The following is a 16,632-nucleotide window of genomic DNA, read 5'->3' as shown; positions in this document are numbered from 1 at the left end:
CAGATTTTTTTTTTATTTTTTTTTTTTTACGGAGGGAGTACGTCGTGGTGCCTGACTGGCGACTGCATCTTCATGGTGGACACGCTGGGTCCGTACGCGCGTGAAACCGACTGCTCACGCGCCCAAAGTACAGGGCAAGCTAAGCTATAGCTGTACTAGGCTACTGGCTAGCTAGTGCTACCGTGGTCCGTGGATGTGTACGAGCGCTGCAGGCAATGGCAGGGGGCAGCGTCATATTCACGTGGCAGACGAGGATGCATGGACCGCCGCCCGCCATTCGCTCGCCGGAGACATGCATAGCATACGTCTTTCTCTCGCCGGCCGCCACACTATTATGTCGACACGCTGTGCACACACGCACGGGTACATACGTCCAAATGTAGGCGTTTGCCTTTAATTTGCGAGCTGACCAATCCGAGAGAAACACGTTCAAAATTGGGTGGGTATACCATACTCCCTCCGTTGCGTAAAAAAAAACATTCTTCCTCCGTTTCTAAATATACACCATTGATTTTTAGCACATATTTTACCGTTCGTCATATTCAAATACTTTTGTAAAATATGTAAAATTATATGTATATATATATAAGTATATTTAACAATAAAGCACATGATAGGAAAAGAATTAATAATTACTTAATAAGAAAAACGGTTAAACATATTTTAAAAAATCAACAGCGTCGAATATTTTGAAACGGATGGAGTATTTTTTCAAGTATAAAAATGCTATATATAGGCATATATATATATATATATATATATATATATATATATATATATATATACACACACACACGTACATATACGAGTGATGTTGCGTGCGTCTGTCTCCATGGCGGTCTTCATACGTCTTCTTGGCTGAAGCATTCGGACGCGGCTGGTCACTAGTTAAAAGGCTATGTAGATGAGAAGCAGACTAAATATTAAATATTAATGGTATAGTATATATTTTTATATATAGGCTACTAGATTTATTGTAAGTGATATATTAATTGTCAAGATAATATACTAGCTGACTATACTTTTAAACTTAACTTAGAACTTAGGCTGCGTTCGTTCCTGCTAGTTACAAACTCACTCCTCATTTTTCTACACGTATGCTTTCTAAACTATTAAACGATGCGTTATTTTTACAACAAATTCCTATAAGAAAGTCATATTAATCCATCTTTAAAAAAGAGCTAATACTTAATTAGTTATACGTTAATAAGTCACTCTGTTTTAAGTAATGAACGTAGCTTCAGAGCAAGTGTAATAGAAGGCTATAAGTCGGCTAAATATTGAGGTGAAAGAGAGAGAGGAGAGGAGAGAGAGAAGAAACGAGCTGTAAACCTACAACCGGCTTAGACATAAGAACCAAGATGTTATATGAGAGAAACAAGTGGGCCATATATTAATGGTAAATAGCTATCTATTATATATGTAGGCTAAGAGAAGGCTGCAACAAATTTTATAGCCAACAAATCAGCTGTATTAGCCTTGCTCGGGTTAATTACTTTAAGCACGTATTTGCGTGTTGCCGTCTACGAAGTCTCTGGATTGTCATGCATGCATACAGGTAGGCATGGGCATGATTAAAGTCACTCGCAATCTTCCACTGGTATCTTCACGAAGGTTCAAATTCCTGAATGTTTTTAGAAACTCATCAGATGTGAAAAACAAAATCTCAGATTCTTACGGGAGTGAATTGGTTCCTGCCCAGAAACTCCGATATAAATCAATGAATCCAAACAAAGGGCTTATTCACTTTGATACCATTTTCAGCCATACCATTTTTTAAAAAATTAATTAAAAAATCTACGTTTAGTTTGTTGTCAAATTTAGTAAATACATAAGAAATCATATAAAAAATTTGACAATATTGCCATCTTGTTAAAATTTTAGCAATACCAAAATTTGGTAATGTTTATTTTGGCTACAATCTAAACAGACAAAAAAAAAAAGTCCTGATTGTTTCAAGGAAGAATGAGCAAGAGCGATAATTACCGGAGAAATCAAGTCTTTTACAAGGAAACACTACCATAATAATTTAGTTGGAACAGTAACAGAGTGAGATCAGTAATTTAGTTGGAACAGCAACAGCGTGAGATCAGTAATTTAGTTGGAACAGTAACAGAGCTGTAGCCAGTAAGCGAAAGGGCATGTAGCCATGGTTACCAGTGCCTCAGTAGCAACTGAGATCCTGGGTTCGACTCCCCATGGAAGTGAATTTTCCAGAATTTAACGGCGCTGTGCTTTCAGTGGTAGGCAATGTACCCGTCGACAGCGAGACGCATGTGGTGACTTCGTCAATTTATCCAGGATTTGCCGGCCCAGTCTTCGAAGATGCTCATAAGGGTAGGGTTTACGTGCGTGTGTTTATAAGGGTGAGTGCGCGTGCGTTGTGAGTGTCTGCGTTGTATTGTGTAATTCTTAAAAAAAAAAAGAGCTGTAGCCAGTAGCCTGTAAAGGCTCCCAGCACGAGAAAGATTCACAGCTGCAGGAAAATGACAAGATTTGGCAATCTGATGATCTGATCAGAACGGCGCCGCGCCGGCATGTGCAGATAAAAGAGCATCGGGATTCACGGGCACTGAGTAAAAGCAGCGTCGGGCCCTTTTCTAGCACGAATCTGGATGCTACAGGTATACCAACAGCAAAACGACTGAAAAAAATTGGGTCCAAACAATATGCACTACCACATATGGTGCCATGGTCCTATTCTCCGCTCTTTCCTTGCCAAAAAAGGGGCATCGATCGCGACATGCAACCAAGGCTCAAGTCGTGATTAAAAAAAACATATAGTCATTCCAGATCATTAATCTAAACAAGAACTACTGCTTGACGGGAGGAAGTAAAATAAATATCAAGCATGAGACACATTTCCGGCTGCAACATCGAACAAATAAAAGAAGGGAAAGAAAAGATGCTATTGCATGTGTTCAGTAAGGCACGAAAATAAAATAGAACAAACCGTAGTCCTCTCTTGGTCAATGGCAATATTGATCGTACCGTGCTTCCTGAATCCTTCTCCCGACCGTTTTCATGGTCACATGCACCTGAAAAAGAGAAACTAAATAGAGAATAAAGTGATAATTATCATCAAATCAACATGACACGACAGTACCATCCATCCATACAGACCACACACACAAAAAAGAAGACATTACCACTTGCTAATACAATTGAGATGTGCTTCTATGCTCCTCAGAAAAAAAAAAGCACGAATGTTAAAGATGGTGAATGGTCTAGATTAAAAGGTGATTAACAGGCTAAACGTTATTAGGAAGGGCAATTTCGTCCTTGAGGTAGTTACCCATATCCCAAACGTTCAATCCTGATGCAGCGCCGCCCCGACTGCCGCCGCATTCGATCGCAAGTACAAGAGAAAAAAAGAAGGCATTCCATGATTCCAAAACAGCGAATCCTCCTCTGTTCCGGCTACACATGTGCAGCACCTCAATCCACCATTTGATTGGCATCCATGTTCTTGCCAAATCAAAAAATGAGATGGGGGTAGAGATAAGAAGCATGACAAGAAAAATCAGAAATGGGCGAAGGCAGGGAGCACGCCGCGGTAGACCAACGGGACAGGCGGTGTGGCGAGAGGAGGAAGAAGGGGGTGGCGCAGCAAAAGTATACGGGCGATGCACGGTGGAGGAAGCGAGCACGATCGCTGAGAGTCATCGATTTGTAACTCCTCATCGGCTGATCGAGTATGTGATAACTTCACAGGACAAAATTGCCCCTCCCTAATGACTTTTACTCTGTTAAGCAACTTTTAATCTAAATCATTCATGAGCTTTAATATCCGTGCAGGTTTTTTTAGTGAGAAGCATAGAAGCACATCCCAATACAATTTCTTTTAAGTTCACCTGCTACTAAAACATGTTCTGCGACGTGGATAATGAACAGAAGATAAGATAAAACCACGAAGTATGAAAGTTAAGCACTCATTTTCCCATTCTTTCTTCCCAAGTACATCACTTATATAAAGTAGCGGATCCAGAAAAAAATAGCAGGTATCCTATACCTATTAATAGTTTACTTATCAAGTAATAATATTGTAATTAACATGGCCAAAAACAAACATCCTACCAGGTGTCGTGTGCCCCAGGCTCTAGGTTCTACCTTCTCTTCCACAACCACAAGGTCCTAACCAACCAAATTGGACGCATGTATGTGTCTTTCGCTCACCTTCTACTCACATGCCGTCCTCTTTTGCATTGGCCACCTCGGTAGTTCAATGATCATGCACTCGATCGTACAGCCGAAGGACTCGATGCAAGTGCACGCATGGTGGACACATGCATGTCTGCACAGCACACTGTTGGCAGTTTCCACTGCCACCGAGATGCCGCTCCAAAGTTGCCGATCCGGCGTCAGGATGCCGTAGCGAGATTTGATCTCTGTGGGCAACTTGGATTGGTGTCCCGGTTTGCCATACTTTCTGTCTGCATCTCATAACATGTTGCAGATATAGCCATTGCGTTTGGATAAACACTTCAGCTGTAGTTACTACATTTTCTTTATGCTGCAGCTCAAGGTACCTTGGAGGCCCGGACATGGAAATGGAATCTCAAAAATCATGGATATGTCTTTTTAAAGATCAGAGCACTTCTTGTCGTGAACGAGTTGATTGCAGGTCCGATTAAAAAGAGGAGATCCCAAGTCCAGATCCTATAAGTCATATGCAATCAGGTTCTCCTTTTGGTCTGCTCTTATCGGCTCTGCACTCCTCACTTTGTTTGCTGGCTCTCTTTCAAGTTTGCCTTAGCCCTAGACTCTTGCCTTGCTCCAATGTAACAGTGCAGTTCCTGTCATCTTGGTGTTCTGTTTCTCTCTGCCATAAGCCCATTATCCGTCTGGTGATTTCGGCATTGGATGGAGACCTTAGCAGTATTGGATTATGTCCGCATAGCATCGTTCGCTATCTTGCTGGTTTGGATCCTTGCAGAGCTTGCCAGGCTGAACAAGAGACATCGCCGAGAAGGACATGGCGACATGGTTTCATCACAAAGAAAAGGGGAAGTCCTGCTACCAGCTTATATAATTGTACTTTGCAATGCTTCAATCTCCTTGATGCATATTTGTTTTTCTGTTCTTGTGTTCTGGAAGCGCCAAACTGTCTCCCTGGATTTGATCTTCAAATCAGTCTCATGGCTTCTAGTGACTCTCTTCTTGCTCTACTGCAAACATGAAGGTGCAGGAGTTGTATCCAACTGGCCTTCAGTTCTTCTCTCGTGGTGGTTCTTCAGCTTCTTATCCGAATCACTTCTCACTTCGTTGCATTTGCTTCACCTCTTCAACTCTGCAACTGTTGTCGATTTCACTTCTCTTCCCTTGTGCACATTCATCTGCCTCGTGGCAGTAACTATGAGACCTTCCAAAGCAAACCAGCAAGACCAGAACCAACCGCTGCTTGTGAGAGAAGACAGTGATGACAGTAGCACAGACAGGTTCTCCAACTCCGGGTGGTGGAGCTGCCTCACATTCCAGTGGTTAAACCCAATCTTTGAGAAGGGACACAAGGTGCGTCTTGAGCTCGACCATATCCCATCTGTTCCACAGTCTGACACGGCAAACCAATCTTATGCATTGCTTCAAGAGACACTTCACAAGCAGAAACCTGAGCCAATGCCTATGCGGAGAGCCATTATTTGTGCTGTCTGGACACCTTTGATCGCCAATGGAGTCTTTGCAGGTTAGTGAGCCATTGGAAGAACAAAAGTGGAGCTACCCTTTGACCTTTATATTATACTAACATGATGCTTTGCATTTATTACCAGGGCTTAACACTATTGCTTCCTATATGGGGCCATTCTTGATCACCTACTTAGTGGAGCTACTCTCTGACAAGAATCCTGACAAGGGCCATGGCCATGGCTACATGCTAGCATGCCTTTTCTTTGCCTCAAAGACAGTGGAGTCACTTTCACAGCGGCAATGGTATTTTGGTGCCCGCAGGATTGGTTTCCGGGTGCGTGCAGCACTGATGGTATCCATCTATCAGAAATCCCTGCTGATGAAGAACTCAAGCACAGCCAGCGGGAAAATTGTGAACTTCCTCGATGTCGATGTTGAGAAGGTTAGCGAATTCTTCTGGTACGTACATAGAATTTGGCTGCTACCCTTGCAAATATCCTTGGCACTTGCCATTCTCTACCGTAGCCTTGGTGCAATGGCCTCGCTGTCTGCAGTCCTTGCAACAGTTTTGGTTATGGTGAGCAACACACCACTTGCAAAGTCACAGGAGAACCTCAACATGAAGATCATGGAAGCGAAGGACTCACGGATAAAGGCTATGGCTGAAGCAATGAAGAGTATGAGGATATTGAAGCTGCATGCATGGGAGACAGCTTACTTTGACAAGCTACTGAATCTAAGGGATGTGGAGAGGGGATGGCTCAGGAAATATCTCTACACATGTTCAGCAATTGCCTTCCTGTTTTGGGCCTCACCGACCTTGGTGTCGGTTGTCACATTTGGTGTATGTATTCTTGTGGAGATGCCATTATCAGCTGGAACAGTCTTATCCGCCGTTGCCACGTTCAGAATCCTCCAAGATCCAATCTACAACCTCCCAGAGCTCGTTTCAATGGTCACACAAACCAAGGTGTCCCTAGATAGAATTGAAGAGTTCATCAAAGAAGAACACCAGGGGAAGCCAAGTCGTTCTGACAATAACACTAGGACTAAGGACCTGTCTATGACTGGTGCAATGGAAATTGAACCAGGGGTATATGGTTGGGAAATTGACAATAGCTTGAAGAAGACAAAATTCATGCTTAAGATTGACAGAAAGCTGAGCATCAGCAAGGGTCAAAAGGTTGCAGTGTGCGGGCCAGTTGGTTCTGGTAAATCAAGCCTCCTTTACAGCATCATGGGGGAGATCCCAAGGATTAATGGTGCAGAAACAACAGTTTTTGGGTCAAGGGCATATGTTGCGCAGAGTGCATGGATTCAGACTGGGACAATTCAAGACAATGTGCTCTTTGGGAAGGATATGGACAGAAGCTTCTATGAGGAGGTGCTGCATGGTTGTGCTTTGGATAGAGATTTGGAGTTATGGGCCAATGGTGATATGACTATGGTAGGGGAGAGGGGCATGAACCTGAGTGGAGGCCAGAAGCAGAGGATTCAGCTTGCCAGAGCATTGTATAGTGATTCTGATGTTTACCTCTTAGATGATCCCTTCAGTGCCGTGGATGCACACACCGGAGCACATCTCTTCAAGGTACAGTACATGAGAAATCTGCAACAGTTTAGCTGTAATGAGCTTCAAATGAAATGTACAATAATGTTACAGCACAAAGGCACAAAGCAAGAACCATAATCAAAACAGGAAAACACAAAAGTATTCCACCCATTAGACAATCTGCAAATTATCTATAAGCAATCAAGTACCAAATCTAATTAGTAACCGCAAATGGCTTACTCACTGAATCGTGAGATCATCAGCACAAATATTTCTTCAATTTGTGAAATAAACTAATTCATATTTTGCATCTGCAGGAATGTTTACTGAGGCTAATGTCCTCTAAGACAGTCATATATGTTACTCATCAGCTAGAGTTCTTGAGAGATGCAGATCTTGTTCTGGTAAGGTATCAACTCAATTTCAACATGTTACTAATTTTAACTTGTGATAAAATGGTTGGTAATTGTTAGCTTTAGGTCAAATAAAATGGCTATATTGTTGTAAATATCTTAATTTGAGCAGCTGCTAGGGATGCAAGTGGGTCATATTGGACTTTGGTCAGCCCATTGATGCATCCTAGTCCCTTTGCTTGACCATTAATGCAAGTGCCACACGTGCAAAATAAACATCCAACTAAATGGGAAGCGAACCACTAAGTGGGTGGGTTTTGTATCCTTCAAACCTGTCACAAGCTGTCATATTTCATTTTTGCAATAATTACTAAGAACATACATGTAGAGTTATATGGTCTAACATATGATTGCAAATGTCCAACTGTAGGTCATGAAAGATGGAAGGATTGTTCAATCCGGAAAATATGATGATTTGGTAGCAGACAGGAATGGAGAACTCTCAATGCAAATGGCTGCACATAACCAATCCCTTAGTCAGGTCACACCTGCAAAAGCACATGTCTTGACTAAAAATAAGAGTCACAAGAGAAGGCAGACTGAGCTCACAGAAATAGAATTAGATCACAATGTAATAGGCAGGGAATGCGAGGAGGAGCGCGAATCTGGAAGAGTTAAATGGGATATTTATCGCAAGTTTGTCAACTCTGCATATGGCGGAGCTCTCGTTCCTGTTATTCTTGCATGCCAAGTCCTTTTCCAGGGATTGCAGATATGTAGCAACTATTGGATTGCATGGGCAGCTGAGAGGCAGGAACAAGTAAGCAGGGAGAAGATGATAGGTATCTTTGTGCTGTTATCAGCTGGAAGTTCTGTGTTTATATTGGGAAGAGCTATTGTCCTTTCAACGATTGCCATTGAAACTGCTCATCAGTTCTTCTTAGGCATGACCAGGAGTATTTTTCGAGCACCAATCAACTTCTTTGACTCCACTCCATCAAGTAGAATCCTCAATAGGGTGAGCCAACTACCTCTTCATTTGAATATCGTAATAAAAACGCCCCTTACTTCCAGTTCTCACGGCTTAGTTTTCTGCTTTGCAGGCTTCAACAGATCAAAGCACAGTTGACACAGACATTCCCTACAGGCTTGCAGGGCTTATCTTCGCATTAATTCAGCTCCTCAGTATTATTTTCATCATGTCTCAAATTGCCTGGCCTATATTCATTCTATTCATAATTATAATTGCCATCTCTACTTGGTATCAGGTACACCTTCATTCATTGCAATATGTTTTCCTCAGGTTTGAAAATGCTAGTAATTTGTAAAAACTTCATGCAGAGCTATTACATCTGTTCAGCTAGAGAACTAGCAAGGATGGTTGGCATAAGAAAAGCTCCAGTCCTCCACCATTTTTCAGAGACTGTATCAGGAGCAGCAACTATTAGATGCTTTAATCAGGGAGAGAAGTTCTTCAGGAAGAGTCTTGCGCTAATTGATGACTACTCCCGCATCACTTTCCACAATTCAGCAACAATTGAATGGTTATGTGTTCGCATCAACTTCCTCTTCAACCTTGTCTTCTTTGTGACGCTAGTCATCCTTGTCTCAATGCCTCGAAATACTATTGATCCAAGTAAGCGTTCCCATGAAAAAATAGTATCGTATCTAACAGCTATAATTAGATCTGCAGTCTTGCATTGCATTCCTGCTTATTCTTTTTGGTAAAACAGTGTTTGTTGTTACAAAAAAAAAAAAGGATTTACAGAGAAACCATGTGGTTGTATTTTACGTTTTTCAGAAACCCTAAATGTGTAACTCTACAGTACTTTGATAAATCACAATATTATTACATGGCTATAAACTCTAACCCATTTTGGTTTTCTCCTTGTTTAGGCCTCGCAGGGCTGGCAGCTACCTATGGCCTTAACCTTAATGTGTTACAAGCATGGGTCATATGGAATCTGTGCAACGTTGAGAACAAAATGATTTCAGTAGAAAGAATTTTGCAGTTCTCAAACATAACAAGTGAGGCCCCTTTAGTCATTGAGGACTGTAGACCAAGAGAATCATGGCCCTGGTGTGGAACCATTCAGATCGATTCTCTCCAAGTGAGGTACAACCCGGACATGCCAATGGTGCTCAAAGGCATAAGCTGCACAATTCCCGGAGAAAGGAAAATTGGGGTGGTAGGACGGACAGGGAGTGGGAAATCGACTCTAATTCACGCCTTGTTTCGGATTGTTGAACCATCTGAAGGACGGATACTCATAGATGATGTTGATATATCGCTTTTGGGAGTGCATGATCTGCGGTCAAGATTAAGTGTTATACCACAAGAACCGACTCTTTTCCAAGGGACAGTCAGAACAAACCTGGATCCTCTACAGCAGCATCTGGACACTGAAATATGGGAGGTAAACAATCTATAAAATATAGTGCTGTGAAGATGCTCTTCCAAATGAAATTTCTTTAAGTGTCTATAGCTGTTATAGGTTTTCAAGAAAGCAGTTAACAATTTAAAGACAGCTTCCTTTATCGAGTCTAGTGCTGATTTTTCCCCCCCATCTTTTAGGTTTTGCATAAGTGCCGCCTTGAGGAGATTGTGAGAGAAGACAGTAGATTGTTGGATGCACCAGGTATGAAGAACTATCTTTCCTTGCAGCAGTTTTAATTCTCACGTTCCAAATTCCTTGCTCGAGATGGACAAGTTATATGACTAAAGTTTGATGTTGCAGTTGTTGAAGATGGGGGAAACTGGAGCGTAGGACAAAGGCAACTTGTATGCTTGGCCAGGGTATTGCTAATGAAGAAGAAAATACTTGTTCTGGATGAAGCCACAGCATCGGTTGATACCGCAACAGATAATATCATCCAAAAGACTATAAGGCAAGAGACAAACAATTGCACAGTTATTACAATTGCACATAGGATTCCTACTGTGATTGACAGTGACCTTGTTCTTGTCCTAGGTGAAGGTAAAAGATATCCACGAATAACCCATGTTTTTCCTTTGGTTCAACAAAAGCAATTCTAATTTATAAAAAACTATATTAAGCGATGGAAGTACCTTTTTTATTGTTCGTACTGCAGGTAAGATACTAGAGTTTGATTCTCCAGAAAATCTCCTCAGAGATGAATCATCAGCTTTCTCAAAGCTGGTGATGGAATTCGTGGGAAGATCATCATAGGGTAGACATCAACCAGAGTTAACATAGAGATATCAAGCAGCCACCAACCTACTTAACTCCATCTAGACTTGTATTTATCAACATTGAAACTAACAGGGCATGAAGAAGGTTTACGAGTGGACAGCAGGCATCAGAAGTACAGAAGGAAATTTTGGTTTAAGTGAAGACTATGCTAGCATTAGATACTGATCTTTTCCTGATCTAGCCCTTACCAATTGGACAGTTGCTGAATGGTGTTCATATTATATTGGCAATGCAAGTGATCTTAGATAGATTCATATTCTTTTCCACCAACTACTAGATCAAAATAAATTGTAGCCTTAATTATATTCACCAAATCATTCGTTGTTGATTTGTTTGGATAACCGGGGTATTTTTTATATTGGTTGTCACAGTACGATGCCACCCTATAGTTTGATTTTGTAAACAAAAAGGGGCATAGCTCCTATTTCCATGCCACCATATTTGCTGAAATAACACATGGATCGGTTTTTAGCACATCAGAATTTCCAGGTAACAGAAACATATCAAGAGCAGCGCCTACAGCTCCTCCCACCAGTTTAAGAATACCGGGTTTCTACTCCACAAGCACTGATGCACAATATGCATTAAAAAAACGCCGAAGCTGGCAGATCAGAAAGTAATTGGAAATACAAATCCATGGTCCCTAAATGCTACGATCAGAAACAGCGGGGCGGGTTGGGAGGGAGTCCATACCGAGCGTACGCCCTGCGAGGCAAAAGGTCGAACAGTTGGCGAGCACTTGAAAACGCCCCACGGCTCCATTACACGGTCGCCCTCCCCCACCAGCTCCAGCTCCCCTCCCTCCCACGGACCCGCACGCACGGCCGAACGCGAAAGCAGGCTGGCCAGCGCGTTCCACCGCCGCTGTCTCGCTCTCTCTCCGCCGCCACCGCCGCCGCCGCCGCCAGCCTGCGCGTTCCACCGCCGCTGTCTCGCTCTCTCTCCGCCGCCGCCACCGCCGCCGCCGCTGCGGCGGCGGCGGCATTGGTCTGCGTCGCCGTGGTGAATTCGTTGTAAGGCCCAATCGGACGGAAATCCAAATTTTGGTGGGCCTAGTTGGGCCTCCGCCTTCTCATCTCATGGGCCATTATACTGTAGCAAAAGGACTGAATCTCTCACTGACATGTGGGGCCCACGACCTGCCTTATCCTCTCCTGTTTCAGCTCACTTAAACCCCTCGACGTCGCCACCGCCGGCGACGCCGTCGTCCCCAAAACCCGAGCAAGAATGGCGGCCACTCCGGCCACCGCCACCTTCCCGCACCTCGGCCTCCGCCCCAAGCCCCTCCTCAGGCGCCGCCTCCGCCGCATCGCCGTCTCCGTCTCCCCCTCCGGCCCCGACGAGACCCCCGCGGATGACCCGCCGGTGATCCCCTCGATCCTCGTCAAGAACACCGAGCCCGAGGACGTCGCCCGCCGCCGGAGCTGGGTGGAGCACGGGTGGGCGCCGTGGGAGGAGATCATGACCCCCGAGGTCGCGTTCGCGCGGCACAGCCTCAACGAAGGGGAGGAGGTGCCGCTCCAGACGCCGGAGTCGCAGGAGGCGTTCCGGATGCTCACCCCGGCGTACCGGGAGAAGGTGGAGTCCGAGCCCGGGTACGAGGAGCGCCTCTTCGCCACGCGCGACACGCCCGAGCCCCTCGAGACCTCGTGGGCCGGCGAGCTCCCGCTCCGGCTCGTGCCGCCGCGGGACTGGCCGCCGCCGGGGTGGGAGGTGGACCCCGGCGAGCTGGAGTTCATCAGGGAGGCGCACAGGGAGTTCACGGAGAGGCTGGACATGGCGGCGGTGGCGGCCAAGGGGGTGACGCACGTGGACAAGGTGGAGAACGCGCCGGATGATCTGGGGCTGGATCGATACAAGATGTTCTTGAAGCAGTACAAGGAATGGGTGGAAGCCAATCGGGACAGGTTGGAGGAGGAGTCCTACAAGGTAAAGCCGTTAATTTTGTTCGATCATTTGTGTGATGGTTTGATTTAACTGGGAATTTGCGTTTGACTGTGCATTGTGTTAGTTAGATGTAGAAGTGTTCATGCTTTAGTGGTCTGTGCCTGTAATTAGATATCTGCAGACCAATTGCTTCAGTTCACATTGGTTATGGAACGTGTTGGCATGCTGCTAATTACTATGATAATTATCAGAGGTGATAAGTTCACAAAGGATGGAAGAAATACCTGTAGAATGTAACAGTAGTCCAAAATCATTATTCTGGTAATAACTAGATAGTTGAAAATAAACCTTTTTAGTGATTACTGCAGTGGTTTATTGTGAATTTGTGATATCTTAATAAAAGTATTTTACATTTGTATGAACAGTCTACTATTATCAGAAAACCTAGACAACGGTATCCCGTTGGAACGGGATACCCTTATATGAGACTTACCTAATACCTAATACCTGTTGTGGTACCAGCTGCATGGTACCCTATACCTGTGATACCTGTTACCCGGTACCTGTGATACCTAGGACCTGATACCTGTGATACTCGTGCAAGAGAATAGTTAATATATCTATCCCGTTGCAACGGGATCCCCTTTTGTAGCGGCCCTCTACTATTATTGTATTTTCTTATCACTTAAAAAAAGTTCCTTTTCGACCCAAAAAAAAAAACTGTTATGGTGTTCAGAACCCCCTCAGATGCCTATTTCCTTGTACGTCATGAACACCTGTGTCCTAAACTCTTAGGTTCGATGTTGGCAAGTTGTTTTGTTATTCATTTGAGTGGCTCGGTATTGTCTGTTTTATGCTCTCTTCAGAGAGAGGCACGTCAGATAACCATGGGTTGATTTTATCTCCTGTAACTAAGCTTTGTTTGTTGGTTTAGACCTTTAGTTTAGGGGTTGAGTCTCACTTGTCATCTTTAAGAGTATTTGTAGTGTTCTAGGCGGTAATACCCCTCTTTGGCTATTTTTGTCGTGCAGTTTGATCAGGATTACTACCCTGGCAGACGGAAAAGAGGTGAGGACTACAAAGAGGACATGGTATGTTCATTACCTCTTGACAATTCACTGCCTGGTCAATTTTAATTTCTTGATATTATTAGTTCCTGATGTCTTGATTGCTTTTATGCAGCTTGAACTCCCGTTCTTCTATCCTGGACAGGTTTGCTAGAAGTTCTGATTGTACTCTCATTCTTCAGCAATTTGTTGACTGTTCTCGCCCTTAAATTCTGATTGTTTGGTTGAATGCATCTCATGCAGATCTGTCGTGGTCGAGTGATCAGTGTTCACCTCTATCAGGGAGCTTTTGTGGACATCGGTTGTGTTCATGATGGGTATGGTTTCTTGTTCTGATATACAATTGTGGACCTGGTATACTTATTTGTGAAAGAATTCTGCGTGCCATTTACATCTCATTATTTGTTTAGGTGGGTACCAATAAAAGGAAATGATTGGTATTGGATCCGTCATCACATCAGACCTGGCATGGAAGTCCATGTAGAGATTCTGGTTAGTGATCTCAAATTTCACTCTTACAGTGGTTAATGATATGATGGCAGCAATACAAAAGATTAAGGAAATATTTAAGAAGTTCGCATTGCTAAGTGAATATGCCAATTGTGTCTTTTCAATTTGCATTAACTGAAAATGAATTTATTTTTCATAGAAAAAGTTTTATTCCTTTGTTGCCTGAGTTGTGGAAATTTCTTTAATTAATTAATGGAGCTTGTATAACTGTATGATGCAGGCCAAACGAGATCCCTACCGCTTCCGTTTCCCACTCGAAATGCGCTTTGTATATCCTAACATTGATCATCTAATGTGAGTATCATCATTTGAAATGCGTGTGCCAATGATTTCTGACAATCTGGAGGTTTCAGTGCCCTGTGTCTTGTGCATTTCTTCAGTTTGTTTTTAGTTGACTAACTGTTTGTCATCTTATTTTTCTTTCTAACCGCAGATTCAATAGGTTCGACTATCCACCAATATTTCACCGCAAGGAAGATACTAACCCAGAGCAGTTGTGGGTGTGACCTCTGTCCTCCTGAATCCATAATTTTGTTGAACTTAATAATTTGTGCATTCTCACGTACTAGTTTTGCCTAATGAAATGCATACTCTTCAGTATTGTGCTGTGCATGCATCTGACTCGTATATGCACTGACAGCGTGAAGGTGGAAGACCACCTATTCCTAGGAAAAAACCTTTGAAAGATATGGAGAAAGAACCTTTGGTATCAGACCACCCCTTTGTTGAAACGGTATCTCTTGACCATGTCTCAAATGATAACATGCTTATCATGCCTCTCGCCACCTATATAAGCATCCTCTGGCAGCTTTCATGCCTTGTTTCCTTCTATTCCTGTATTAAATTGATCCTTTTTTTGTTTGCAGCTTTGGCTGTGGCATAATGCAGAGCAAATGATTTTAGACCATGAGGAGGAAAATCCAGATAAATTCAAGGATACGACATATGAGTCCACAGTTGATAGTTCCATTGTTCATGAAGAAAATAGAGTTCAACATACTGAAGGGTATTTCAAAGACACACTGCTGAAAAAGGAAGTTGTGGTACGCAGTCATACGTAGCTACTGATTACTAGCTTTCAATTATCGTAGGGTGTTTTTTTTACAGTACAATGATCCCCCAATGACATTCTGGTTGTGTTCTGAACTCTTCTGTTAGAATATAGATATCAAGGAGCTTGATCTGGATGCCGCTCGTGCTGAGCGTCAGGTACCCTTTCCCTCATAGCGAGGACAATTCTTTATTGATCACTCGCTATTTCCTTTCAACATACTGAAGTTTAATTTCTGCAGCTGATAAAAAAACTAAGAAAGGAAGCAGAGGAAAGAGGAGAGGAATACAAAGTAGGGAAGCTCCGACGAAACAAAGAAATGGATGAGTACGATCTAATGCAATGGCGCCGTTCTTTCGAAGAGCGGGAAGCTCTTATCAGAGACATATGCTGGTAATTGCAACTAATGTTACTACTGCTACAAATTTGATGCCACCGAATGTATATCCACTAACTCAAAAATTGGCAGCCGTAAAGCATTTGGGCTTCCTGTCGACGAACCTGGGCGATATGACGTGGATGAGACCGAAGTTTATGGCAAAGATTACTACGACCCGAGTAAGCCTATGTACCGCTACGACTACTGGGGAGAGCCCAAGAACACCGAGAAGACCAAGCTAGAGAGGGAGGTGGAGCTTCACAACCAGCAGGTTATCGGAGACGCGAAGAAATGGTGCGAGATGTCGTACGACGACTATGTCCGGCAGAAGGTGCGGATGGAAGCCGCTGAAGCCAGGGAGAGGCAGAGGAAGGCATCGGAGCCACAGGAGGAGGACGAGAAGTATGAGGATGAGATGGACCTTGACTTGAAGAAGATGATGGATCCCCAGGCGCCACACAATCGGTGTTTCATCACAAAATGACAGGTTAGAATGTTAGGCACACTATGATTTAGACATAGTAGCTCTTTTTTTGGGTGTTGTATGTGCAAATTTTGTAGGAGATGTAACACTGTTGATGATAGACCAGCAATATGCTTTGCCTGGCATAGCCCTGGATGAAGCCACAGTTGAAGCTAGACTGCTAGAGGCTATGCTGTTTGCTTGGTCACCTGTTCAAAGCTGTAATTTTGGCAATTTTATGTGTGATGGTTTTCTGAAGAATGCAAAATTCAGTTGGTATTGGAAAGTGAAAGAGGAGTTTAGCCAACAATTTCAAAGTCTATGTCAGAGCAATCCAAATTGACTGACTTTAGCATGGAAAATCCACCGTGAACTCCACTTCACAGCTTAAAAAAAAAGCTCTGCAAATCTGCAATTACAGGATGATTGCTTGGATTAATAGCAGGCTATGTGGATTAATGCAGAAAACATAAGTCAACCCTCTCCAACTGGGGAAAAAATGAAGCAACATAAAAGGGGAAAAAAAAGAT

General features: G+C 43.3%; 2 protein-coding genes and 1 long non-coding RNA gene across 3 annotated transcripts; 2 read left to right on the top strand and 1 right to left on the bottom strand.

Moving 5' to 3' along the window:
- Positions 1-3,916: 3,916 nt before the first annotated feature.
- On the bottom strand, positions 3,917-11,797 carry LOC4325011 (uncharacterized). The gene is made up of 3 exons (XR_010738749.1): positions 11,439-11,797; positions 7,160-7,234; positions 3,917-6,601 (listed from the first exon to the last, which is right to left on the bottom strand). It is a non-coding gene; the product is annotated as an uncharacterized lncRNA (long non-coding RNA).
- On the top strand, positions 4,864-11,059 carry LOC9266691 (putative ABC transporter C family member 15). The gene is made up of 10 exons (XM_015760762.3): positions 4,864-5,683; positions 5,769-7,216; positions 7,495-7,581; positions 7,961-8,548; positions 8,634-8,798; positions 8,872-9,166; positions 9,427-9,947; positions 10,106-10,169; positions 10,269-10,508; positions 10,624-11,059. The coding sequence occupies exons 1-10, from the start codon at positions 4,864-4,866 to the stop codon at positions 10,719-10,721; spliced, it is 4,326 nt and encodes a 1,441-aa protein (XP_015616248.1). The 3' UTR covers positions 10,722-11,059.
- Positions 11,798-11,924: 127 nt separating the features above from the next.
- On the top strand, positions 11,925-16,412 carry LOC4325010 (protein PLASTID TRANSCRIPTIONALLY ACTIVE 10). Its single transcript, XM_015760769.3, has 12 exons — positions 11,925-12,674; positions 13,664-13,723; positions 13,815-13,844; positions 13,943-14,016; positions 14,110-14,191; positions 14,430-14,503; positions 14,643-14,709; positions 14,850-14,942; positions 15,076-15,252; positions 15,368-15,418; positions 15,502-15,653; positions 15,730-16,412. Exons 1-12 carry the CDS (start codon positions 11,973-11,975, stop codon positions 16,121-16,123), a joined length of 1,956 nt encoding a protein of 651 aa, XP_015616255.1. The 5' UTR covers positions 11,925-11,972; the 3' UTR covers positions 16,124-16,412.
- The last annotated feature ends 220 nt before the right edge of the window (positions 16,413-16,632 follow it).

This window comes from Oryza sativa, chromosome 1 (genome assembly GCF_034140825.1).
Source record: "Oryza sativa Japonica Group chromosome 1, ASM3414082v1".
NCBI classification, from domain to species: Eukaryota; Viridiplantae; Streptophyta; class Magnoliopsida; order Poales; family Poaceae; genus Oryza; species Oryza sativa.
Note: the sequence above shows the minus strand (reverse complement) of the source record. Positions and strands in the feature narration are given on the sequence as shown.

Coding starts and splice junctions, on each gene's coding strand:
- LOC9266691 (XM_015760762.3), top strand. CDS start 4,864: ATGGAGACCTTAGCAGTATTGGATTATGTCCGCATAGCATCGTTCGCT. Junction 7,217..7,494: donor CCGGAGCACATCTCTTCAAG/GTACAGTACATG, acceptor TTGCATCTGCAG/GAATGTTTACTGAGGCTAAT. Junction 9,948..10,105: donor TGGACACTGAAATATGGGAG/GTAAACAATCTA, acceptor CCCATCTTTTAG/GTTTTGCATAAGTGCCGCCT.
- LOC4325010 (XM_015760769.3), top strand. CDS start 11,973: ATGGCGGCCACTCCGGCCACCGCCACCTTCCCGCACCTCGGCCTCCGC. Junction 14,943..15,075: donor ACCACCCCTTTGTTGAAACG/GTATCTCTTGAC, acceptor TTTTGTTTGCAG/CTTTGGCTGTGGCATAATGC. Junction 15,654..15,729: donor CTTATCAGAGACATATGCTG/GTAATTGCAACT, acceptor AAAAATTGGCAG/CCGTAAAGCATTTGGGCTTC.